Source organism: Molossus molossus, unplaced genomic scaffold (genome assembly GCF_014108415.1).
Source record: "Molossus molossus isolate mMolMol1 unplaced genomic scaffold, mMolMol1.p scaffold_m16_p_21, whole genome shotgun sequence".
NCBI lineage: Eukaryota > Metazoa > Chordata > Mammalia > Chiroptera > Molossidae > Molossus > Molossus molossus.
The window spans coordinates 18,331,680-18,359,226 of record NW_023425357.1 but is presented as its reverse complement, the minus strand read 5'-3'; the positions used below and the strand labels follow the sequence as shown (position 1 = coordinate 18,359,226).

At 44.0% G+C, this 27,547-nt stretch overlaps 1 protein-coding gene across 3 annotated transcripts in view; it reads left to right on the top strand.

Moving 5' to 3' along the window:
* The first annotated feature begins 2,224 nt into the window (after positions 1-2,224).
* The window catches only part of ZC3H18 (zinc finger CCCH-type containing 18), a 53,929-nt gene continuing 28,606 nt past the window's right edge, over positions 2,225-27,547 (top strand). For 2 of the 3 annotated variants that reach the window (XM_036274949.1, XM_036274948.1), the window contains exons 1-6: positions 2,248-2,844; positions 12,415-12,499; positions 13,293-13,364; positions 21,923-22,071; positions 22,527-22,619; positions 23,571-23,728. In XM_036274949.1, the coding sequence (XP_036130842.1) occupies positions 2,263-2,844; positions 12,415-12,499; positions 13,293-13,364; positions 21,923-22,071; positions 22,527-22,619; positions 23,571-23,728 (1,139 nt within the window). In that variant the 5' untranslated portion in view covers positions 2,248-2,262. Of the gene's footprint in view, positions 2,845-12,414; positions 12,500-13,292; positions 13,365-21,922; positions 22,072-22,526; positions 22,620-23,570; positions 23,729-27,547 lie in introns of all 3 variants that reach the window. The other variant, XM_036274947.1, reaches the window with a different exon arrangement.

Sequence of the window (27,547 nt, the reverse complement as noted above, 5' to 3'; positions counted from 1 at the left end):
ACTCTTGGTGTGTGTATCTTTAAACACAGATTCTCCTTTTGAAAGTTTAAATTTTAAAAATATATTTTTTTAATCTCTAGTTATATAAATACATAAAATAGTTATATATAGTTAAGGTTTGTAAATACATGTATGTATGTTTCCAGATCTTGCTGAGATACCAAACAGCATGGCTGTGACATACGTTATTTTTTTGTTTGTTTTATTTTGTTAATCCTCACCCAAGGATACTTTTTTCTGTTGAATTTTCAATAGACTAAGAGGGAGGGAGAGAGAGAGACAAACATCAATGAGAGAGAGAGACACATAGACTGGCCGCCTCCTGCCTCCTGCACAGTCTCGACCAGGGCTAGGAATTGAACTTGCAGCCCTTGACTGAGAATTGAGCCCGGGACCCTTTGGTCCGCGAACTGATGCTGTAACCGTTGAGCTAAACCAGGGCTGACATACATTCTTTTAAATAAAAAGCTTTGAAGACTCAAGTGATCATTGAACCCTTCAATTTTACTTTTTTTTTTTTTTTTTTTTAATCCTCACCCGAGGATATTTTTCCATTTTTTGTACAGATAGAGTGGGAGGGAGAGAGAGAGAGAAACATCGACATGAAGGGACACATCGAGTGACTGCGAGTGACTGCTACCCGCACGACCAACCAGGGCCGGGGACAAACTGCAACCAAAGTACGTGCCCTTAGCGGGAACCGAACCCGGGTCTCTCCGGACCGTAGGCTGACGCTCTAACCGCTGAGCCAAACTGGCCAGGGCCAATTTTACTATTATTTAAAACTAACTCAATAGTGGTGACTTACTACACCTTTTTATTGGTAAATGGTGTTTGCTTATAGAAAGTTTGGTGTTGGTTTTATGTACTTGCAATCTTACCCCACCTTGTGCAATCTATGTATAAAACAAATGGAACAGCCCTGGCCAGTTTGGCTCAGCGGTTAGAGCATTGGCCTGCGGTCCGGAGAGACCTGGGTTCGGTTCCCACTAAGGGCATGTACCTCGGTTGCAGTTTGTCCCCGGCCCTGGTTGGTCGTGCGGGTGGCAGCCACTCGATGTGTCCCTTTCACATCGATGTTTCTCTCTCTCTCTTTCTTCCTCTCTCTCCCTCCCACTCTATCTGTACAAAAAATGGAAAAATGTCCTCGGGTGAGGATAAAAACAAACAAACAAATGGAACAATATGCTGTCTTTGCGCATTGAGATGGGAAAATCTGAAAATATTCACTTTATAATTAAATTTAGATTGGTAAAAACAGAAATAAGATTATAAAGTAAACCCCAGAGTGAAATTACAAAGTGAACAACCCCAGAATCGTTGAGGGTGCTGACCTGTTGAGCAGAAGAGCCGAGGATAACTACAGTCGGCCCTTTATATGTTCAGATTCCCAAGCACAGACCCCTTGAACAATGTGGGTTTGAACTCCATGGGCCAACTGAAAAAAACACATATAAGTAGACCCGTGCAGTACAAAGTCGTGTTATTCAAGGGTCAACTGTACTTAAATATGTAAAATTTTCTGCCGGAGTTCTTTTCCACAACATACCTATATTAGAACAGTGGGTTTGTACTTACCTGTGAGAATCACAGGATACATGAAGGCCTTCTGGGCCTCCGTTGGCAGCTCCAACATACAGGTCTGTGGTGAGTCCCAAGATCATGTCTACACCATACTTAGAGAGGTGCACTTAGAAACAGGAGATAGCCTACAACCTTGGGATGCCTAAAGATAGGCCAGGTTTCTATTCCAGACCCTTCAGGATGACTTCAGAAAAAATGTTTAGATGTATGCCTTCAACTTTGCTGCCTTAATCCATAATGCACATTTTCTTGAATTTCATCAGCAGTCTGACCTAAGAATCCAAAAGGCTATCCCTTGTAATGCATGTCTTATCACTCACTTTTTGTAAACCGTTTGGGATGTACTGGTGAGAAGGGGTGTGCCAGGTGTCTTCTTGCCAGGTTGCTGCAGATATGAGGTACTTAACACACAGCTTAGCAAGCGCAGTCCATCCTCGCGAAAGTGCTATGTGCAAGGACAGCCTGCCATCCTCCATGGTAGAACAGCTAGCAGTAGTGGCCTGTGGAGTGGGGAGAGGTTTGGAGTAGCTGTGCAGGACCAAGCAAAATGCAGATCCTGGTCCCTCCTGCAGGTCAGGAGTGAGTGTGGGGACAGGAAAACCAGGGCAAGGGTCACTTTCCATTTTGATAAATGTTGAGAGTCTGTGTTCTCTTTCTTTTGCAGAACTGTGGGTACCGATGGATGTGGCCGAGAGCCCTGAACGGGACCCTCACTCTCCAGAGGACGAAGAAGAGCAGCAGGGGCTCTCAGATGATGACATTCTGAGAGAAAGTGGGTCTGATCAGGATTTGGACAGAGCTGCAGGGAGAGCTTCTGATTTGGAAGATGAGGAAAATGCTACCCTGGGACTGAGCCAGGAGGAAGAGGAGAGTCGCTCCGATGAGGAGGATCAGGACCAGGACTCTGAGCCTCAGGAGCTGAACAGGGGCCCTACGAGCCCCCCGAGGGCAGAGGAGGGGAATGGGAGGGAGGAGGACCCCACAAGTGACCTGAGGGATGAGGCCTCCTCAGTCACCAGGGAACTGGATGAACATGAGTTAGACTATGATGAGGAGGTGCCTGAAGAGCCAGCCCCCGCTGGGCAGGAGGACGAAGCCGAGAAGGCTGGGGCCGAGGATGACGAGGAGAAGGGAGAAGGAGCCCCCGGGGAGGAAGGAAAGGCCGGTGTCCACAGTGTGGAAGAAAAGGAGCCTGTGGAAGCTGCCAAGGAGAAAAAAAAAGAGGATGATGACGGAGAGATTGATGATGGGGAGATCGATGTGAGTATGCCTGAGCTGCAAGTGAATGTAGACAGAGCCCAGGACTTCCTGCCACCAGCCACATCTCGGCCTGGTACCAGGAGGAGGGCTCTTCATGGGGTTAACTTATCCTCATCTCAGAATGAGGTGGGATGGAGGAGTGCAGGAAAATGAGAGGATTGTCTGGGAGCGGTCGCCATGGTAATTAGGAAGTGCTAAAAATCAAAGAGAAGTAGTCTAGATTCAGAAAACTTCTGTCTGCCAGTAGGTAGTTGGCAGAATTTTTATGGAGCCTCACTCATCAGTCTGGTGCTATTGGTTGGATTGTATTAGAATGCCTGGCCCCAATTTTTTATTGTTGTTAATCCTGATCAGGATATTTTTCCATTGATTTTTAGATAGGGAGGGAGGGAGAGGTGGGGGAAGGAAGGGAGGGAAACATCAGTGTGAGAGAGACACATTGACTCGTTGCCTTCCAAACAACTCTGACTGGGGCTGAGGATCATACCCTTGACCAGGAATCGAACCCACGACTCTTTGGTCCAAGGGCCAATGCTCTAACTACTGAGCCAAACCAGCCAGGGCTGGATTTTAGTTTAGTTTAGTTTACGCAAGTGAAGAAGCACTTTCTCCTTTTGTCTTTGCTATTTTTAAATCCTATTTGAGTTGGCATTCAACGAGAGCCATCACGGATCTTCAGTCCTTGTCAGGTTCTTGAGATTGATGAAAAGGCTCGAGAGGCTTCCTTCCAGTTTTGTCTATTTAGGCATTTTTATCTTTGTCCCACAGCCTGTCCTCTGGTGAGAGTCCCACCTGGGCTAAATAAGACCCTCAGGACTGGATAAAATGGAGTTCTATATCAGAACAACTTAGCTTTTGATCCGACTAACATAATTTCTTTATAATTTATTTCTTTTTATTCTCACCCGAGGACAGTTTTTTTTTACATTTATCTTCAGATAGAGCGGAAGAGAGAGAGGGAGGAAGAAAGAGAGAGAGAAACATCGACATGAGAGAGACATGTCTAGTTGTTGCCACCCACACGACCCCAACCAACACCCAGGACTCTCCAGTCCCCTGGCCGACACTCTACTGCTGAGCCAAACCAGCCAGGGCTGAAGGCCAGATTATTTAAATAAATTATAGCCCTGGCTAGTTTGGCTCAGCAGTACAGTGTTGGCCCGTGGATCAGTGAGTCATGGGTTCGATTCCGGTCAAGTGCACGTACCTTGGTTGCGTTTTGTCCCTGGCCCTGGTTGGTGGTGTGTGGGAGGCAATAAGTCGATGTATCCCTCTCACATCGACATTTCTCTCTCTCTCCCTCTCCTTCTCACTCTATCTGAAAATAAATAGAAAAATATCCTTGGGTGAAGATTAAAAACAAGTTAAGTTTTGGGGGCAAAGAGCCTAAAGTCCTACTGAGTAATGATTGTACTCAAAGGAGTTGATAAAGGGACAGAGCAGTTTGAAATAGCCTGGGTTTTTTATTTAAGTACCCCAGGGAAGGAGATTCTGTTTTTCTGAAAGTCATCACAGTGAAAGGTGTGTAGAATATCTCTCAGATGTTTTGGCTTGGGAGGGAAAAGGTTACTAGTTAAATACTTACCACAGGTTTATCATAAGTATCACACTTCTCTAATAATGTGTTGGTGCATATGTGCTCCGTCCATTCCAAAATGTGGTGGTGGCCATGGTGTGCCCAGTGAGTTTGTAGTGTTTTAGACATTGCTTTGGTTCATAAGAACAGAACTTTATGAGGCATGTGTATGGTTATAAGCTTAGAATTTTAGAATTTTTGATCTTCTTATAACTAAGTGTAGGAGATAACTCCTGAGTTAATAACCTTTGTTAAATATTTCTTTTTTTAATCCTCACCTGAGGACATGCTTACTGATTTTTAGAGAGAGGGAGAGAGAGAGAAACATCAATTCAGCTGCCTCCCTCACACGCCCTGACTAGGAAACACGCAACCCAGGTATATACCCTTGATCAGGAATCAAACCTGCAACCCTTTGGTGTACAGGATGGCACTCCAACCAACTGAGCCACCCGGCCAGGGCTATTATCTTATTCAAAAGGGTGTTGTTGGGCCCTGGCCATTTTGGCTCAGTGGTTAGAGTGTCGGCCCACAGACCAAAGGGTTGCAGGTTTGATTCCCAGTCAAGGTCACATACCTGGGTTGCAGTTTTGATCCCTGGCCCCAGTTGTGTTTGAGCAGGAGGCAGCCAATCAATGTGTCGCTCTCACGTCAGTGTTTCTCTCTCTCCCTTCCTCCCTCCTTCCCTTCCATTCTATCTAAAAAATTCAATGGAAAAATATCCTTGGGTAAGGATTAACCAAAAATAAAATTAAATTAAATTTTAAAAATAAATGAGCCCTGGCTGGTTTGGCTCAGTGGTTAAAGCGTTGGCCCACAGACCAGAGAGTCCTGGGTTCGGTTTCCGCTTAGGGCATGTACCTTGGTTGCGGTTTGTCCCCAGCCCTGGTTGGGGTCGTGTGGGTGGCATCCACTCGATGTGTCTCTCTCATGTCGATGTTTCCCTCTCTTCCTCCCTCTCTCTCTCCCGCTCTATCTGAAGATAAATGCAAAAATGTCCTCGGGTGAGGATCAAAATAAATAAATAATTTTTTAAAAAATGAAAGGATGTTGTTAGAACATTATCATGCAAGTTCCTTTAGGTTTTGCCAACTATGCTTCCCTTCCACTTTGGGAAAGTTCAGTTCTGCCACAGTGGTGGCAAAGGGGAACATGGTACCATGACACTCAAGTTAATCAATTTGGATGAAATTTTTACCAGAAATGGTCATTGGTTGAGATTGCTTGTGAATTTGGTTTTCTTTTAGCCATCAGGGAATGTTAAGGGGCTTCTGATTGTGGCCTACGTTCTGGACAGTTCATTTCTCATTAAGAGAGGACCAGTTGCGAACTCTCCTTGCTTCATTTGTTGAATAAGTCTTAAGAAGTAATTCATCTACTCTTCTGCCTTTATATGATCATATGGGGTCAGGTGTCTCTCTGCCAGTCCCAGAGGACCTTGGCATCATTGCACCGATGGCCTTTTCCACTGCGCTTAGATGTGGTACATTGAGTTGAATTGAGCTGTCCCTGAAAAACACCCATCCTCTGGAGATTTGCTTGAGTTTCCCCTGGAAACAGTATATGAAATAAAAACTCAGTTTGATTTCTTACCCACTCAGATGCCATGGTTGGTGGGCTGGTTTGGTTTGTTTAGCCCTGCATGGCACCCTCTTATAAGGAGCCCCACAGTTGGAAACAGCCTGCTGCTATTTCTTTCAGTTGAGGGAGGCATTTTCTTTCCCACAGCCCAGACTGTGCCTCCTACTCAAATCACCCCTGCAGGTCTGTTTTCTTGGACACAGCATCAGTGGACCCTACAGTGTGCCAGGCTCATTGCAATTTGCTGAGGATGTGACAGGATAGAGCAGAATCTATCCCCACCTGAAGGACAAGCAGACCTCACCATGGGGGGAGGCACTGTAAATGGTGCCTTGGGCCCTCACATCAGCACACCTGCCCTGCAGGAGCTCCTCTGGTTGCTCAGTTTCTTTCTGGGCTCCTCCCCATTCTTTAAGTGTTAGAATAAAAGTCACCTCCTTTACTTAGGTTCTACTTCCTGTCGCTTCTAGCTTCCCTCTTCCCACCTCCAGTAACACAAGTTTCCTGCTTCTGTGACCTACTAGGCTGGCTCCCTCAGTTTATTCAGGACCTGGCATATTGTAGGCAATCAGTAACTGCCTCTGAGCAAATAGAGAAACTCATTGCTTTGGGGCACATTTAATTTGAGTGCCATTGAGATTTGGGGTGGCAGTGGGTGGAAGAGCCATTCCCATAGAGAGGGTAGTTTAAGCATTGGTTGTGAGTAACCAGCACCAGCCCTAACCTAACCACCATGGGAAGAACCCAGTGTTAGACCCCTATCAGCTTGTATATGAGTGACTACTGCTGGTTTATTTTTCCTGTTCTCTCTGTGCCAATTCTAACCGTTTGTTTCCTGTCAGAGCTCTGTTAGAGTGTGCGCCCTATGTCCCCACCAAGTACACTCTCCTATTTCTTTCTTTCCCAAGATGCCCTCTCCCCAGCCACATTTCTCTGGTAGAGTAGGAACCAGAGGTGTGTACTTGGGTCCGTGAACAGCCTACTTCGGCAGACTTTTGGTCTGGTCACCTTTAGTTTAAATCCCTGCAAAGTAGCTTCTGGTCCTAATGGAAACTACACAACACAGAGGGCTTTTCCTCTGGCTTTCAAGCACAGCTCTGATATCAGGGTGAACCACCTGGATATTATTATGGGAAGGAAATGAGGCCCCTGGGTGGTTCTGTGCACAGCAAGGGGTCCTGCCAGCCTGGCTGAATCAAGAGGCTCGCAGTTCAGAGGGCCCCACCTGCACACACGGCTGCTCTGTTTCTTCCCTCAGTGTCTGGCCCTGCATTACTGGGAACAGCTAGGTTTGAAGAGTCTGGAACACCGTGCAACATACGCTTCTGTAACTGAGGAGCTCTTCCCTTCTCAGGTGCATCGTCCTGCTTTTCTCCCTTTACATTTTGGGTCACTGAGACAGGTGAACTGATTTGGGGGGAGTCATCTCTACCCTTTCCAACTTTTCCATTCTCTTGGATGCTTCCTTGATAGTGATGTGAATTTGTACAATAAGCCCTTAAAATTCTTTAGTCTAAACCACACAATTTGTAACTAAGGTCTTGAAGTACCTTTATATGTTTTTGGTATGCTGCCAGAACACCCTTCAGATACAAATGCTTTTCTGGAAGTGCCACTTCCCTGCTGGTGGTAGGGGTGGGATTTGTGGGCCAGCTGTTTCTAGCACCCTGGTTATGTGGAGCGGGGGCCAAGGGTTCCCAACAGCTGAACCTGGTATGAGCCTTATTTTTAATCATCAGTCTCTTAGATATTCAGGAAGCCACACTTTAAAAAATAAAACACATCTGTGGTTTTGTTTCTACCTGTGCTTCTCTCAGAAAAGTGAATTGAGACACCGTAATCAGCTCTCACTGTGCAAAGGTCTTCCTTTCCTTCTACACCTCTGGTTATTCTCTCACCAAAACCATTCCTTCTTTTTGGGTTTGATGAGCAGATCGAATGACCTTCCTGGGTCTTTGAATCACCTTTACAGACTTGAGTCCTCCCAGTCTTTGTTCTGTTCATCCTCTACTTGGCTGGTTTACTTGATTCTATTTTTATCTTATTTGTCCTTCAGTTAACAGAACTTTGACCACCTGGAGTATACCATCCCCTTGGGGTATATGTTTTAATCTATTTTTTTTATCCATGATTCTCACACTGGTAGGGTGGCCTCTTAGAGACAGCAGGACATTTCCTGAGTGGGCAGTCCATGTGATTCCTTGGTCAGAAGTGGTAGCTCTCAGCCCACCAGCATACAAAAATACTTTGAAGCATTTTCTTTGCAGGTGGTATCTTTTATTTTCTCCTGTTCAGTTATAGCTGTTCCTTTTTTTTTTTTATCTGCATATTACTGTCTTTTCAAAAGGTCCTCTTCAGCTTACCCTCATGGCTGAGGGTTTATTGTCTGCAAGGCTCACTCCTGTTAGGTGGTGCGTTCCCTGTGTCACTCTCCTCCAAATCACTTAGGTAAGGGGTATCATCAGTCCCCTGGCCAAAGCTTAAGAAGCCTGTACCACATTTGAGAAGAGCCCATGCGGTGTCTGCCAGCCGAAGGACTGGTCAGCACAGCCACTTGAGTAAGCACAGGCCATAGTCCTTCCTCTGGGCCAGGAGAGCCCAGAAGCTTTGATAGTGGAAAGGTTTCCTCACAGCTGATGTCAGTTTGTATTTACCCCTTTGTGACACATCTCCCCACAGAAAGATTACTGTGACCATTACAGGGTGTGCTTCAGACCCTGCTATATCACCTTTCTAAAACCAACACATTTCTGAGTTCCCAGAACATCTGGCTGTCAGGTTTTAGGGTATGGGATTATAGACCTGTATCGTTATCCCATTTTATAGATGCAGGATCCAGGGTGTAAGGAGGTTGTGGTTGACTCAGGTGGCAATGTCAAGGTGACGCCTAGGCCTCTGCTCTGGTGCACGTGTTCATATTGCCGCGTCTTCTTCCCCATACTGCAGTACCATGTGGTGACCATCTCCTTACCAGCCATTGCTATGGGAGCTGCTGTACTGGAAACAACCTATATGAGTAATAAATAGGCGCTTTTTTCTTTTTTTAAAGGAAAATAACCTCAAAGAAGAAAGTAGAAAATCACTTATGCTGCCTTTGCTTAGAGATAATTGTATTTTGGCATATTGCCTCTGTTGTATTTTTCTATTAAAATAGTGATCGCTCATTAAGTGCGTACTGTTCATATTTTATACAAGGCTTGTGAGCGCTCTGAATGCAGCCCTGTTCTAGAGGAAACCACAGCTCAATGTGGAGGGTTGTGCCCACAGTCACACCATCAGCATTTGAACTCAGGTCTTTCATCCATATGTATTTTGTAAAAGCATTAAAGTTGAATGTGCCTTATGCATATTGACCTGTAGGAAGTGGTGATAGAGGTATGCCAATGAGCTATGGCTGTCCCTTAGATTTGTAAACTAGAGGGCCTTGCACACCTTCCCCAAGTTATGTGTCTGCTGTTTTAACCATTTGGGGTAATGTTTGCAGAGAGCTTCACATGCACTGCCCTTCTCATAGCCCCACCAGTTTGCTTCTGGCCAGACCACTAGGGGCTCTCCTTGTCCTCTGATATCGCTGTCTCTGCTCTAGGTCACATGATCAGGAGGCCTGAAAGAATTTCCATACATTGCTCAGTATAACAGCCCTCAAACAACTGAGAATTCAAGCAATTTTGGTTGAAAATTCAAGCAATTTTGTTGCTAAGTAATTTATTGATTGTTGTTTGTTTTTTAATTAAAGGAGAGACCATAGACCCAGCACACAGGTGTGTGCAGCCCTTTGTCTCTATCCTGGCAGGTGTGGGGATTAGATGACAGTGTTCTCTGTTGATTTGACATTATATTGTGTGCTTCACTGTGTATTTCTAAGTCTATTTACTGATTGTTTTTAGAACTGCATATACTCCTTTGTATGGTTCACATGACTGCTTACCAATCTTAAGATGAGTAGGTGGTTCTTCTTTTTGTTCTCGTGAATATTGAAAGTAACGCCTGTGCAGAAACACGTATCTCTTTAAATCTGATCAAGTCGCCCTGGCTGGTTTTGCTCAGTGGTTAGAGCATCGGCCCACAGACCAGAGAGTCCCGGGTTTGGTTCCTGCTAAGGGCATGCACCTTGGTTGAGTTTGTTCCCGGGTACGGTTGGGGTCGTGTGGGTGGCAGCCACTCAATGTGTCTCTCTTTCATTGATGTTTCTCTATCTCTCTTTCTCCCTCTCTCCATCCTGCTCTATCTGAAGATAAATGCAAAAAATGTCCTCGGGTGAGGATTAAATAAATAAATAAATCTGAGCAAGTGCACTATGCTGAATCCTGACTTCTGAAAAACTATTGTTCTATACTCATTATTTCACTCTGTGCATTAATTTCTAACTGAAGCATGAAGATTTCAATGGATTCTAACCTTTCAAAAGAGTTTTGTTTTTTTAATGAGAACAGAGAGAATCTGCTCTAAACTTAAATTTGAGCTCATGTAAAATACTACTTTAAGGCTTTAGTGTAGTAATTATTACTATGAGAAAAGTACTAAAAAGTAAATACAGGCTAAAAGACCAGGGGAGAGGGGTGTTCTGTCACTTAGCATCAAATAAGCACATTTTCTCTAAGACTTAAAGAAATCATTCTGGGATTGGAGAACATTGGGAGATATTGTTCAAAGGGTATGAACTTTCAGTTCTGAGATGAATACTAGGGACCTTAAAAAAGTGAACTTGAATAAATTTTTTAACATTTTTAAAAAGTCATTCTGTTGGCTCTCTTATGGGATATCACTCAAGCATCTGTTCTTTTTGTTACAAGATACATTTTAATAATTCAGATTTTCAAGACAGGAATTATACAACTATTATTTTAGCTTTAAAAATAAGTCCTCATAAATCCAGGGTTTGACTTCAGCATTTCTGCATTCAACAAATACTTTCCACTTGCTACAAGCCCAGCACTACGCTTAGACCAGCAACACACAATCCTGACTGGTAGAGCCTCCAGCTCCATTGCGCAGGCCATGATGGCAGTGACCAGTGCTACAAGGGAGGGGGCTGTGGGGACCCATCGTGAAGGGAGACTCAAGATGCAATCTGAAAATGTATTAAGGGAGGAGGGAAGAATATTGTGTGGCTGGGGTTTGAAAAGATCACTGTGTATTGTGGGAGATCCCAGGAGAGATTGGGGGCCACACTGATGAGGGAGTGTTTCCCCTAACCAGGTGGGACTGGGCCATGGTCTGGAAGATGGTGGTGCTGCAGGTGATAGGCTGAGAGGGGTCCATTGACTTTTAGAACTCTTCCCTATGGGGCCCCTTGGATTGATTGCACTAGGGTACTCTTGGGATGTGGGGCAATGAGGAGTGTAATCCTGGACAGACCCAGCAGAGATGTCAGCAGGGCAGCTGGATACCTGCTTGGGCTAGGGGTAGGGGTGGTCTCATCTGAGAGGCACAGGTGAGAGGGAGTGTGCAGGTCAGTGTTAACAAGGGGCACAGATTGGTGGGGACTGAGGCCCTGGGGCAGTGGGAGCTGGGGAGGGCACTGGGCCGTGGTCCAGGTTGTGGCTGCTCTTTAGAATCCTGGGCTTCAGTCTTTTTCAAGCTTCGACGTTATTCTAAAGTTTTAAAACGGAGATTAAGAACTTTGGACTAAGAAAGAAAGAGAAGGACCTAGATCTGAAACGAAAGGTGGGTCCACAAAACTGACCAGGTGGCATTGCTGACTTGTTACCTAAATTCTCTCCTCCCCACCCCCAGACCTTGTTTATAATTCTCACCCAAGGATATTTTTTCCATTGATTTTTAGAAAGAGTGGGAGGGAAGGAGGGAGGGAGGGGGGGGGAGAGAGAGAGAAACATCAATGTGTAAGACACATTAATTGGTTGCCTCCCACATGTGCTCTGACTGGGGCCGGGGTTCAAACCTGCAACCCAGGTGCATGCCTTTGACAGGGAATTGAACCAATGACCCTTTGGTGCAAAGGCCAACACTCTTAACCACTGAGCAACACTGGCCAGGGCCCATACCCAGACTTTTAAATTAGAGGAAGTTAGTGTTGAATTTGAAGGACATAATATAATTTGTTCTAAATGTACAAAATATTAAAAACCTGAAATGTAACCATATTCTGCCCAGAATTGATAATGAAGGGAAATATAATGAAACTCAGGTTTGTCCCATGCATTACATGCTTCACAGTATTTTTACTCAGTGTTCTTTCATGGAATTCTCAGTTTTATAGGTAAGCTTTGAATTCCCCGTTATGCGAATGAGGAATCTGAGGTTTGGAAAATGGCAAGTGGCCCAGACATGGGTCTTATGACCATATCCTTTCTGGTTTGGTGAAAACCATGTCCGCTGGTAGATGCCCCCTCCTGCCTCTTCCCTCTTGTTAAGACGATTCCCTCTGCAAGTCACATTGTCCTCTGTTTCAGGATGATGATCTGGAAGAGGGCGAAGTAAAGGACCCCAGTGACAGGAAGGTGAGGCCTCGTCCCACCTGCCGATTCTTCATGAAAGGTAATTGTCTGAGTGACGGGCCTCTGCACGGCACATTTGTGTGGCCTTGGCTTTTCCTGGGACTGTGGTGGTGATTCAGCCTTGTCGAGTGCCCTGGAGCCTGTGTTAGGCTATTTTTCAGGCCAGAGTATGACAGTTTGTGGTGGCAATGGCGGTGTGGTGATGTGAAACAGTAGATTCTTTTATTGGTCCATTTATCACTTGAATGACTAACTCAGAGTGGACCAGCCTGGTTATTTTTACACTTGTGGTTCCAGGTCCAGTTGTCTAGAACAGACCCATGACTTTAATATAGACAGTGTCAATCATATTTCTAAGTGTTGTGTTTTTTTTAATAAGGCCAAATGCCCAGGCACCAGTTTTGACCTTTTTCCACGTCTGTAAGGAAAATTACCACTCTTCTGCAAGATGTATTAGAAATATATCCTTCATTTGAAATGGATTTCTAAATAGCAAAGGGACAGCCTCTGAAAGCATCAAGGCTTCCTCTCTCCTGATAACTAATGGTGTGAGCCAAGAAGCAGTAACAGGTGGCAGTATGATACAATCTTGTTGAAAAATCCGGACTAAAGTCTTGGGAGATTTGGAAATAGAAATGAGAATTTCCAATCTTAAGGTTTCTCTGATGTGCAGCAGTAGTTTGGGTGTATGTCTTGTAATTCAGCATTTTCCTTGGATAGGTAGGAAGATGCTTTTCTTTTAATTTTACTCTGACTCTTGATGACTTTGCTCACTGACCCAGCCTGCGTGTACCGTCTAAAGTTCACAAGACCTTCCTGTACTTCTTTTCCAGATGTTGTGACACCATTGTCCACTCTTCTTCCACCAATATCAAATTCCATACCATTCAGAGACCAGGTTAAAGGTACAAAATATACAATATTCACTCTCTTTAGTCCCTCAAAGTCCCCCTTCTCCAGAAGCCAGAATTCTTTCTCCTGGACCCAAAGTACTACTCTGAAGCCAGAAAGCAGGGGAGGCTTGGAGGGGCAGAGAGTTGTGTGAGCCTGAGTACTTAGAGGCACTTGATGAGGCTCTAGGGAGCTGTGTGCTGACCGCATGGGGAGGGCAGGGTTGAGGGGCACAGTAGAGTCTCATCTCACAGAGAGGTAGCTCTGTACTTTGAGTGGCCCTTGAATGACCCTATTCCTTGTACCAAGGGATGACCTGATGATAAGAGTTCATGGGACCTGAGGGACCAGTGCACTCAGGACCCAGGTCAGCTTGCTCCTCAGGGCATGTGCCCTTGGCCTGTGCTGTTGACGTGCTTATTGTTTCTACCGAGCCAAAAACGGTTTGATTCGACTACATGCCATGGGCTCTTCTGTGCCCAAGGGAGGACAGCTGGCATAGTCGTGTGCTGTAGAGTGGATGTTACATTGTGAGTAGCAGAGCCACCCTAAGATAAGCAGGCAATACATTTTAGAAAGTATTTGAAGTATCGGTATTTCAGAAAACTAAAGCAGAAGACCTTTCCATAATGATTTGAGAATGAATGTTAATATATCTCTGAAATTTCTAGATTAAAGCAATGGAGCAATTATGTACATATAACATAAATATACTTGCAGTCATTTCCAGTTAGCACTCTTCACAAACTGGGGGATCAGAAGCCTGGCCAGCTGGTTAGAACTAGCCAGAGGCTCCCACGGCAGGGGGCAGCGCAGGCTCTGGTCCAGGTGCTGCAGCCACATCGCTGGAATGTAGTGTCTAGAATTTAGTGAGAGAAGCAGGTATGCAAATGAAGTGAAGTTGTTGCTGGAACTGCAGATCAGCATCATCAGGAGATTCCCAGTGGACAAGAACAGAACACTATCTCCATGGACGTCATGGGGTCACCTCACAATAGGAGTGAGGTGCCTCCAGGGTCAAACTAAGTGCTAAGTTTGGATTTCAGGGAGTGAAACAAGTAGGTAAGGCTTTCTACAGTAGAAGAATCTGAAGCTAGTGGCAAGCGGCCATTTTGCAGCTTAATTGGGCATGATCAGTAACTTGTTTCAGGAATATTTAAAAAATATATTTAACTTTCCTCCTATACTGCTTGTTTATTCTACAGAGAATTGTGACATAGTACAAAAGGAAATGGTTGGGTTTTTTCAGTGTTCTAGAACATAATTCCTGCTTTTTCTTAGTTGTGAGAAAGTTTTGGGATATAAATGTTTTTGCTTACCTGCAATATTTAAGCTTGGTATTAAATTGAGACAGATACATTTAAGTTTCCTCTGATGGTAGAAGTCACTTTAAAAATGGAAGTTTGTTGTGTTTTGTGAGGAAGCAGAGAAGTGGAACTCTCATACACTGCTGGTGGGAATGTAAAATGATGTATCAACTCAGAAAGTGAAGGATAGAGCTACCGTATGACCCAGCAGTTCCATTTCTTAGTATCCATCTAGAAGAAATGAAAACATCCACACAGAAATTGTACCTGAACATAACAGCATTATTCGCAATATCCAAAAAGTGGAAACAACCCAAATGTCCATCAACTGATGGTGGATAAATGAAATTTGGTTTACTCATACAATGGAGTATTATTCAGCTATAATGAGGAATGAAGTGCTGATATACTACAACATGGATGAACATTGAGGACACTGTGCTAAGTGAAAGAAAGAAACGACATAAATGGCCGTATACTGTACATTTTCATTTAAGTGAACTGTCCAGAATGAGCAGATCCATAGAGGCTGGAAGTAGATTAGTTGTATAGACCAGGGAGTGGGAACAGCAAGGGGATGATGTCTAATGAGTACAGGGTTTCCTCTTGGGGTGATGAAATGTTCTGGAATTAGTGGTGGTGATTGCGCAACTTTGAATATACTCAAAGTTACAAACTTTGAATTATATACTTTTTTTTCTCATCTTTTTTTTTTTTTTAATCCTCACCCGAGGATATTTTTCCATTTATCTTCAGATAGAAGGGAGAGGGGGAGAGACAGAGAGAGAGAGAGAGAATCAATGTGAGAGAGACACATCGGCTGGCCGCCTCCCGCACAACCCCAACCAACTTCGGGGACCAGCCACAATTGAGGTACGTGCCTTTGTCCAGAATCAATCCCGTGACTCTTTGGTCTGCAGGCCGACACTCTAACTGTTGAGCCAAACCGGCCAGGGCTGAATTATATACTTTTAAATGGTGATATTTTGTGGTATATGAGTTATATCTTAATTTGAAAAATAATTATAAGTTCATTAAGTATGTTTCTATTACAAGTTGTGATCATCATTTGAATCATTTAATTGCCTAAATGACATTAATATTTGTGACCACTGACAGCACAATGTACTTAGGAATACAGATTGAAACATTTTATTTTTTCTGTTTTTATTGATTTTTTTTAAAGAAAGAGGAAGGGGGAGAGAGACAGAAACATTGATGAGAGAGAACATCCATTGGCTGCCTCCTGCTTGCCCCCCACAAGGGATAGGGCCCACAACCTGGGCATGTACCCTGACCAGGAATTGAACCGTCAACCTGTTGGTGCAGGGGGTCAGTGCTCAACCATCAAGCCACACTGGCTGGGCGAGTATCGGTCTTTAAAAAAAAAACAAAAAAAAAACTTTATTGAGGTATAATTTATATTCCATAAAATTTGCCTATTTTAAGTATACAATTTAGTGATTTTTTTTCAATCCTCACCCGAGGATATTTTTCCATTCAGATAGAGTGGGAGGGAGGAAGAGAGAAACATCGATGTGAGAGAGACACATCAATTGGTTGCCTCCCACACGACCCCAACAAGGGCCAGGGACTGAACCGCAACCAAAGTACTCAGCCTTGACCGGAATCGAACCTGCGACTCTCAAGTTGTGTAGCCATCAACACAATCCAGTTGTAGAATATTTTCATCACCCCAGTAAGAGCCCTTAGTATATATCTTTTTTTTTTATATTCAGTATGATGAAATTGGAAATACGCATGGAGCCCCTCTGCTGCACACTGAAGTGCAAAGGTCATCTCCAGGGAGGGCATGTTCGAGGTTTTCACTGCGAGCTGAGCCAGCCGCTCTTCCCATGGGGCGCACGTTCACTTGTAGGAAGGACCATGACACACCAAGGTGGTGCAGAACCAAGTCATCTCAAAGACTCATCAAGCAAGCCTTCCACTTCAAGAACATCTGATAATATCTATTGTGAATAATGAAATTTGAGCTCTCAAGTGAAAATTAGAATTTTGGAGAGCCAAAATTCCTTGACAGCTTTTTAGTGTTCATTGAACTTTTTCAAATGACCACTGGGTGATGTTACAAAATTATTCCTGGGTTGAAGATTTATTCAGAGTTTAAGATAGACTAGTAGAGCAGAGTCAGAAAAGTTCAGTGATAGAGTTACAGATCCTGTGTTGTGGCTAACTGAAGAAGACTTCACTTGTCCAGTTTGGTGTAACATCAAAGAACATCCAAGAGTATCTGAAAAAGCTATTAAAATGTCCCTTCCTTGTCCAGCTTCATCTCTACCTGCGGCTGGATTTTCAATTAAAAAACCCGGCACAGCAAATTGAATGCAGAAGCAGACGTGAGAACCCAGCTATCTTCTATTCTGTGTCAGCATTAAAAAGATTTGCAAAAAAGAAAACAATACTACTCATATCACTAAGTATTTTCTTAATATAGCTATTCTTCGTAAAACATTTATGCTAACATTAACAAATTATGCTATATATGAGGTCTTTAAATTTTCTCAGTTTTAATTTGTACAGTAAATATCAGGTTAACCCATTCATACAAAGGCTCTTTGGGGTCCTGAGACTGAAAAGTTAGAGGACTGACTGGTGGTTTCAAGTTTACATTACTTATAAAGAAGCAGTCCAGAAATTATTTTAATTTTTTTCAGCTAACATAATGAATTTATTCCTTAAAGAAGTTAAAATATCCCAGAATACTGCTGGATGTGACTGTAGCTATCTACCATGTTTGTCTCCGTTCTCTGTGGCATGGGAAATGGAAGGACATGTGAGTTCTTGGTGTTAGTGCCATTACAAGTTTGTATGTGATGGTTCATTGGACTTATGCCTGTGAGAATATGCATTTGTAGAGCTTAGGTGTGTTCTTAGTATTTAATTATTAGATTTGAATATTATGGCTTCCTGTCATGAAGTACTTTAAACATTTTATATTTACAATCTGATTATGATCTATTCTGAGTTATTTAGACTAACAAGAAATGGGAGTAAATTATAATATATTTAAATAAGATCACTATGTCTTATTTAGAAATAAGGAAGTCTTTAGTTAAAATGTTAGTGTGAAGCAAGTACTTTGTATGGAAAACAGATACTGTAAATTATTTCAGCTGTTCTAGTAAGATGCATTGCAGACACGGACAGCACAGCCAAAACACAATAATCAGCACTGCACTGTGCTCATCACCAGTGGAACCAACAATCAGCAATGTTAAAACCTGGTGTTCATGCTCAAAACATATGCCCACAGTGTGCTTTCTTCTTCTGACATTTCACACCATGGGAGAGATGGAGTCTTTGGGCTAGTGTAGTATGTGAGTTGTGACCAGTGGGTTGCTGGCGTGGGGGATGTGGATTTTATTTCCTGTCGTCTCTATGTCTAGTTTCCTTGATTTCTACTGGGGCCCATTAGGTTTCCTGCATATATTGTCTGTTTCACTGATAAGAGTTTGGGTTTTTTGCTGTTGAGCCTGCAGGTTCCTTTTTTGTAGATATATACAGTGAAGAAAAGCAAGATTCAGCACAGTGTGTATAATAAAACCAGGGAAAAGTAGGGATGGGTACACTGACTGAATCCTCCATAAATTGATAACTACCTCTGTGGAGGGCCCTGGAGGCATAGAGAGTGTGCTGAATACCTTTTAGAGAAATTTGGATATTCTTTGTTTACATGTATTCCTTTTATTTAGTTTCATTATGAAGTATTTAATATATAAAATATAATGTTTACACAAGCATAAAGAATAATAAATGAGTAAAACAATTACTGATGTGCCCACCATCCAAGTTAAGAAATAGAACAGTATCATTGCCTTTGAAGCCCTGTGTGTGCCAAGATGAAGAAACTTGTCCCACTGAACCGCCTGTCACAGCTGTTTCCATTTCTTCAGTTCTCTTCTGGCTGATATCCATGTCCTTATATAATTGTGAGCCTATTTGTTCATCCAGTCAGAGGCACGATCCACATAACTTTTGTGTTTGAGAAGTTTTATTCAGAAGCAGACCACCATACAATTTTAAAACCGAAAGGTCTATTTCCCAAATAATTTTTTTTCCAAATAAATTTCTTTTGTTGTTGTTGTTGTTAATCTTCACCCAAGGATATTTTTCCATTGATTTTTAGACAGAGTGAAAGGGAGGAAGGGAGAGAGAGAGAGAAAGAAACTTCAATGTGAAAGACATTGATTGGTTGCCTCCTGCATTGCCCAGACTGGGGCCAGTGATTGAACCTGCAGCCCAGGTATGTGCCCTTGACTGTGAATCAAAGCCCAGACTCTTCAGTCCTCAGGCTGATGCTCTAACCGCTGAGCCAAACTGGTCAGGGCTAAATTGCTTTTTTAAATTATGAAAGTAATATGTGCTAATAGGAGTCAAGACAATAAAAGATAAAAAAGTCTTTCTCCTTCCACAACCCCAGCAGTTCAGGGTGTATCCTTCTAGACTTTTTTTTCTTTAACTCAGATAAAAATTTACTTTCAAAAGGCTAATGGGGTTGTACTGTTCCAACTGCTCTATTTCTGGCTATATTTGCTGGACATCTATCCTCTTTGGTGGCCAGGGGTCCAGGCATACACTCAGCAAGGATCTTCGCATACCCAGGAGCAGGAGGCTCTAAGGGGTCAGGCTTCTGTCACTCACCAGTGTCTCAGAGGGGCACATGCCCTGCTCTTGCCCCCACTTTCCTCATGTGTATCTACCATCCAAGTATATATTAGGTTAAAAAAAATTATAGGAAAGTTGTGGTTTATAATGTTAATATTTTCCTGTACTTGCAAATTTTCTACAATAAGCTTTTACCTTTTTAAATATGTTTTTATTGATTTTTTTTTAGAGAGGAAGGGAAAGAGATAGAAATCTACAATGAGCTTTTACCTTTTTTTTTTTTAATCCTCACCCAAGGACATTTTTCCATTTTTTGTTCAGATAGAGTGGGAGGGAGAGAGAGGAAGAGAGAGAGAGAGAAACATCGACGTGAGAGGGACACATCGAGTAGCTGCCACCCACATGACCCAACCAGGGCCAGGGACAAACTGCAACCGAGGTACATGCCTTTAGCGGGAACCGAACCCATGTCTCTCTGGACCACAGGCTGATGCTCTAACCGCTGAGCCAAACTGGACAGGGCAAGCTTTTACCTTTTTTTAAAAATGTGTTTTTATTTTTTTTTAAAGAGACCAAGAGAAAGAGATAGAAACATCGATGTGAGAGACATCAATCACTGCCTCCTGCACGCCCCCTACTGGGGAATCAAGTCCACAATCCGGTCATGTGCCCTGGCCTGGAATTGAACCCAGACCTCTCAGTCCGTGGGCCAACATTCAATAATTCACTGAGCCACAACGGTCAGGCAGCTTTTACTTTTTTAACTACAAAAGCAACATGGAAGGCAATTATGTGTTTTGTAAGAGTGAAATGGTGAAATTGATAGTGTATTGAAATTTTTTTTTAATTATTTTTTATTGTTGAAAGTATTGCAGATGTCCCCCTTTGACCCCCCTCCTCCCTGCTGCCACCCCCATGCTACTTTCCCCAACCTAATGTCTGTATCCACTGGTTGTGCATATATGCATGTAAGTTCTTTAGTTTATCTCTTCCCATTCCTCCCACCCCCTTGAAATTTTTTATTTAAATGTGACTGCCTAGTCTTTTTCTTCAAACCTCCTGAGACTGGGATTTTTGTACCCCTTCTAGTACAATAATTTCCCTTTGGCTTATATGTGATTACTCAAAGACTTCTAGGAATTTAAAAGTTAGTTTTTCATTTTTGCATTTCCAGAGAAGCAATTTTAAATATGCTTTATTTTGCCCTGGCCATTTTGGCTCAGCAGTTAGAATGTCGGCCTGGGTTCAGTTCCCGCTAAGGGCTCGTACCTCAGTTGCAGTCTGTCCCAGCCCTGGTTGTGGTCATGTGGGTGGCAACCAGTGTGTCTCTCTCACATTGATGTTTCTCTTTCTCTCTTCCTCCCTCACTTCCTCCTGCTCTATCTGAAGATACATACAAAAATGTCCTTGGATGAGGATAAAAAAATAAAATAAATATGCTTTATTTCATATTTAATTTAGATCAATATATTAAGTTGGTTTTAATACAAGTGTATGTATTCATAATGTTTAAAAGGTAAAATGTAGCTTTTTCCCAGATACCAAATGGTTATTTCTTTATTTACATTGCACTAGGAAAATGGTTTTGTTGACAGAAATGTTCAAGTGGAATGTCATGTTTAGAAATGGATATATTATTTCTAAATAGTTTAAAATTTAACTACATGTTAATCTATTGAAAAATATTTTTAAAACTAAGATATTGTGTGCCATATTTATTTTTGAGCCTGTGTACGTATTACTCTAAAAATTAAGTTTTTTAGAAATGGTTTACTCACTGATTAGATTTAAAACTTTAACTTCTTCCCTTCTGTGCTGAAAGGTAAGTAGTTTCCTTGAATAACCCTGACATTCTCATTATTGAATAATACTAAAAGATGATGTTTCTTTTTGTAAAGTATAAACACCTAATATATTATCATTGTTAATGTGTTTTAAGTACCAGAAATATACTGAAGTGGTTTCTGAGGCTTTTGATAGGAGAAATGCACATTTACAGAGCTGGTAAAGACCACCATGGGACAAGCTTGCAGAATTCTGTTCATTTTTATGCTTCTCGATTTCTATTTCAGTATGAGTGGGTTTTGAGTCAGACTCATGCTCCTGTATGTGCACCTGTGGCTCTCACTGGGGGCATAGTGTCTCTGAGCATTAAACCCACAGAGCAGGGTCCGCCTCTAACTGTCTGGGAAGCTCTTGGATTTTTCTGTTTTGAAGGGAAAATTAACTATTCATATGGTGATCTTGGAACAGAAGCTGTATTTCCTCTAACACATATCCAGCCCCCTTCAGAAGCCCTTTAGGAAATATTGCTTACTCCCAGGCTGAGGGTCTGGCCTGTGACTGTTCAAGCCTGCCTGCCAAGGACCTGGTTGTGTGTGCAAGTGGAGATGGGAGGCTCAGGTGTGAGGAGCGAGCCCACACACATTTACACTGCAACTGATTGGCTTTGGCCTGTCCATACTCAGGCTCACGCACCTTGCAGGGTGGAGGGTGACACCAATAACCTGTGAGTGTGCTTAGTACACTGTCTGACATGTCGTAGGCTCTCAGGAAAGCCCAAGCAAAGCAGGCAGAAAGCTGGCCTCATGCACTTAGGCTCTCGCAGACACATTCTGACCTAACTTTTGTTTCCTTAGGTAACTGTACCTGGGGAATGAATTGTAGGTTTATACACCCTGGAGTCAACGACAAGGGCAACTACTCCCTAATCACCAAAGCTGAACCTTTCCCGCCTAATGGTGCCCCACCTCTTGGACCTCACCCTCTGATGCCTGCCAACCCTTGGGTGCGTGAATACCTCTTTTTTTTTTAATTGTTAGCAAATCAGACATCTAAGCTGTTTGTGACTCTCTAGCTTAAAGTACATTAATATGCCTTGTATAAAAGGCATTTCTGTGATGTCAGTCACAGAGCTGCCTTCCAGATGCTTCCAGGTATTTTTGCTAGTTTCTTTATAGATTATAAAGTTTTGCTTGCCACCCAGCTGGTGTTGCTCAGTGATTGAGCATTGACCCATGCACCAAGAGGTCGCCGGTTTGATTCCTGGTAAGGGCACATGACCAGGTTGTGGGCCAAATCCCCATTGAGGGGCATGCAGGAGGTGGCCAATTGATGTTCTCTCTCATCGATGTTTCTATCCCTCTCCCTCTCTCTCTAAAGTTAATAAAGAAAAAAAATTTTTTTTAATAAATAATAAAGTTTTGCTTGCTTTCTCAACTTTCCCTGCTCATTTTTTAATAGGGTGGACCAGTAGTTGATGAAATTTTGCCTCCACCCCCTCCAGAACCCCCCACAGAGAGTGCCTGGGAAAGAGGACTTCGGCAGGCAAAGGAGGTAACAGAACTCTGCAGAAAACTATTAGTGGTTATCCTTGCGCAAAACCAGCATTTTCTTGATCCAAAGACAGTGATCAGAATCTGAGTAAAGCCTCTGAAGTGAGGGCTGTATTTCTATGTGTGGTTTCTTGTTTGTTTGTTTTATTTTGTTTTTAAGAGCTAGAAAACGGAAAATGATTTCTGTCTGAGGCATACTAGGTCATGACCAAGCCCAGAAGGCTAGAGATTCCCAGCCTAGAATGTGGGCTCCTGTCTTCACGTGGCTTAGCATCATTGGACCACACCCAGCTGATGCTAGAGCCCCCGGTCACTTAGAGCCACTCCCCAGAGTCAGCACACCCTGCTACCCCTGAGTGGCCAGTCTTCTGGAGAGCCTCGATGTGAACATGGGCCTTCCCTCTTTCTCCTCCTTTACTCCAGTCCACATTTTGGCCCTGGATGTTCAGGCTATTTTCTGAGCCTCCTGCATTGGTTTCTCTTCAGTGAAATGACTAAAACAAAATTCTCCTTCCCATGGTACATAATTCACGCTTTCTTTCCTCTGAGACTTGAGTGGTGCCTTTTCTGCCATGAGCAGACTTACCTTCCTCTCCACACTTGGCCCTCACGCTGAATGAATGTCTGGGACTCCCCGTTTCAATGCCAGGGCTGTTAGGAAGCAGCCACCTTCGCCACCCTTCCCGGAGTGTGAGTGAGCTCCATGGTGCTGCTTCATGGGCCTGACCTGACTGCCAGGTGCAGCTGTGTACAGGGGTAGGGCTCTCCATTCCCACCAAAGGCACATGGCACCCTGTGTCCACCAGGGCATAGAGCTCAGGTAGCCTCGCCCACTGAGCACTCAGCCACGCCACTCAAGCCACACTGGCCAGCCTCCGTGGGTCAACTCAAGACAGGCTTCCCTTTGGTTTTCCTAACAGTAACTGGTGTTGGCTTCTTCTCACAATGGTAGGTTTTAAAAAAAGCAACCATTCGAAAAGAACAGGAGCCTGATTTTGAAGAGAAAAGGTTTACTGTGACTATTGGTGAAGATGAGCGGGAGTTTGACAAAGAAAATGAAGTTTTTCGAGATTGGAATTATCGGATCACAAGAGATGTCAGAGATACAACGTAAGGAATGGTTTGACTCTTCATTCCCTTTTGAAAGAGAATTAAGTTGTCCCCAGCTATGTGGGGCTTGGGTCCTGGAGAGCAACAGCACATAGGGTTCCCCCTGGCATATGGGGGGCAGATGCTGGCCCACTCTCTCTGGACTGAAAATGATATCCCTGAGATAATTTCAGACATTTTGCAATTGACTTTCCTCAGTGTTCTGCTTCCATGATGACAATGTTTTAGTTTTGTGTCAGGTCCATGTGACTGGGGGGAAGGATCCGGCCCATTTGGGATCCTTTGAGCTCTGAGAGTTTTTCTCTGGTTTGCAGGCTGATGCTTTAACCGCTGAGCCAAACTGGCCAGGGCGAGTTCTGAGTTTTTAACAGATGTTCTTGAAGCCCCATAAGTCTTCTCCTCACCTCTCCCCAAGTTACCCAGGAACCAGGAAAACCTATGAAATTTGTGACTAAAATCCAGGAGCATGGGAGGTGTGATTTCCCATTGTAAATGCTGTCATTGTTTCTTCTGCCAGATATTTTATTACTGGTCTTATATAGGTAATTACAACGGAAGTGCATGTGGTTGAAAAATGTAAATCAGGTCTTTAGAAATTGTGTAATAAGTACAGCACTTATCTCCCAGTGCTTCTGCTCCCAGGGGAAAGCCCAGGTTTGTTGTGCTTGCTTCTAAGGGAATAGAAACAGGTCATATTTCTCCTGAGTAGCCAGTGTGGTGTGGGCTCAGGTCACGGGACAACATGACCGGATCCCACACCCCAAAGATCTGAAACTGGCTTTAGCACCATCTTAGTCTTATAACAATGCTTTTATTCATTAACATTGGCTACTGTAAAGTTATCATTGCTGACACTGGCTGAAATGACTGTAAAAGGTGCAGAAAAAAGGAATACATACAATGCTTGTGTTGCAGGATTCAGTCATGTTGACTTGGACCCACTAGGCCAGTGGTTCTCAGCCTTCCTAATGCCACAACCCTTTAATACAGTTCCTCATGTTGTGGTGACCCCCAACCATAAAATTATTTTCATTGCTACTTCATAACTAATTTTGCTACTGTTATGTCTTAGGCGATCCCTGTGAAAGGGTCGTTCAACCCCCAAAGGGGTTGCGATCCACAGGTTGAGAACTGCTGCATTAATTAGGCTGTCTCAAGGCCCTCTGTTTGCAGGTTACACTCCCTGGGCTTTCTGCTTGCAGAGGAGCAGGGAGGATGCTCTAGTGTCCACACCTTGTTGCGGTAGCTAACAGCTCAGAGGTCGAAGGGGTAGAGATTTAAAGAGTAGTTAAAACTTTTGTTTTTACTTCTGTGGGTGGGGAAAGTGTTAGATCACAGACAGTGTCTGAATGAGAACTGGGTCTGCTGCCGAGGGCATATCGCCACCGGTCTTGAGACCTCACCTCTTTGTAGTGTAAGTGAAGGTGATGACACAGTTCTTGTCTAGGGGGGTGTTTGTGAGTCATAGGAGCTAGTTTATACAGAACCTGCTCTGAGTGTGGTTCTTGTGAGTGGTGAGAAAAGTGGCCAGGGTCCATCCTTAACACAGTTTCCTGTCCTGGCTGGAGCATGGACCCAGAAAGTGTGCCTGATGAGGAGCAGTCTGGCGAGGCTGGTTCTGTGGTGGCCTTAGCTGCACAAACAGCTGTGCTGCCGCCCTGCCCTGTGTCTGCTGCCTTCTCTAACGGGAGGATAGAGGCTGCAGGACTCTCAGACACTGAAGCTTCTGAGAACAGGCCTTGGAGCCAGGTTTTTACTTGTGTTTTATTTGTTTTTTTTCAACATCTGCTGTGCATCAGAATTAACCAAGGCTTTTGTGACATGCACATGCCAGGCCCCACCCAGACCTGGTCCAGACCTCTGGGAACAGGGTCCTGGCGTGTGTCAGGTGGGAAGGTGCCCCAGCTGTTTTCTGATGGCAATCAGTGCAAGGGCTGTGTTGGCCAGGAGAAACCAGCCAGCTATTTTAATAGAGAGCATTTAACATAAATACATGCCTTCTAGGTGGCTTCAGAAGCAGAAAGAGGTAGCAACTGCAGGAGTAGCTGCCATGGTGGGGGTGGGGGGGACTGTTGAAACTGAAAAACTGTGAGAAGGGGCTTAGAACTCAGACCTCTGAGGAGGGCTGTGGGCCAGCTGTACTGGCATCTTCAAGGCGGGTGATGAGGCTGGGCCTGGGGAAGTGGGCAGAAATTGCCCCTGTTGGCTGCAGAAGGGCACCAGGGCAGAGCAGGCCCTTTCTCCACCCAAACAAGGCCAGCTCCCTTCAGCACTCGAGTCGGCCAGCCCTCATATGTAACAGCTGGCAAAGCAGGATGCCTTCTGCAGAGTACGTGGAAGGGTGACTGAGAAACTAAGTTGGAATTTTACAACAGGCTGAAAAGACCAAACCTTAACAGTTCTTATTTACTGGGACCCTGCTTTGTGACTGCTTTGTGCCCAGATGCTCCTTAACCCAGTGACACACAAGGTCGTAATCAGATTACAGCCCAAGTGGGGATAGGTAGTAAAAGGACTGAAAGCTGTGGCTCTCCGGGAGTGGTCTCTGGACCAGCAGCAGCATCACCTGGGAGCTTAGGCATGCATTCTCCCAGAGCTGCCTAGCGGAAGTTCTAGAGAGGGTGGGGCCCTGCTGGCTGTTTTTAACAACCCCCCCCCCCACCCCAGGTGATTCTGATGCCTACCAAAGCATGAAACCACTGATTTCAGTTCCACAGGCATAGGCCATCAGGCCCGATGCTGAGTTCTAGGGGTAGAAAAACTCTGAATAGTTGTCACATAGAACCTCCTTAATGTGGTTAGGTCTGGCTGTGTGGAGCTAGGTACTTGGTTGTAGAACCCAAGGGAAAGTTGCCTATTCAAGAACTCCTGAGGAGGTGTTCTGAGATGGTATAGAGGATGGGAAATTATTGGTTTTTCCTTTATACTTTTATTTGGAATTAAACAGAATTTACCTGGCAGGATCACTTAGTAAAAATAATGTTTTTCTATATAGACACAACCCAATTAGCTTTTTAAGAAGTTCCATTTCCACCATCTCAGGCACTGTATTCAGGCACCACCTGACTTGTAAGACCTCATGCGTAGGAGTCATTAAGAAATGTTATCTGCCCTGGTCAATTTGGCTCGGCCTGTGGTCCAGACAGACCTGAGTTCGGTTCCCACTAAGGGTGCATACCTCTGTTGCAGTTTGTCCCCGGCCCTGGTTGGGTTGTGCGGGTGGCGGCCACTCAATGTGTCCCTTTCACATTGATGTTTCTCTCTCTCTCCCTCTCTCTCTTCCTCTCTCTCCCTCCCACTCTATGAACAAAAAATGGAAAAATGTCCTCAGGTGAGGATAAAAAAAAAAAGTCATCTCTGCATGGGGTTGTGGGGCACTGTACTGAGAATACTCCCTGAGTCCCGAAGGAGCCTGTGATTCAGAAGATAAAAGGGGTCCCCAAGATGCACAGGGTGTCAGCTTCAAGGACTAAGGTCATCGGCAATGTCTTTGTGTGGAATAGTGCTTCTTAGTAAACGAGGGCCAGACTGTCGGGCCACACGCCCAGGGCCTAGGAATGCACTCTTGCCAGCTTTCATCCTCAAGGTTGTGTCTGAGGAGACAGTCATTGCCAGGTTGAGTTCATGACAGCATTTTATGGACTCCTGCAGACCCAGGCCCTATGAGCTGGTGGGCATCCCAGGCGTGGTTCTGAGGAAGTGGGCTGAGGGAGTGCTGCATGCCCCTTCTCAGTCCACTATATCCTGAGGCTGAGAAATGCTGCAGGAGAGAGGCCATTTTCATTTTGCTTACTCAGTTTCCCCAAAACAAATTTGCCG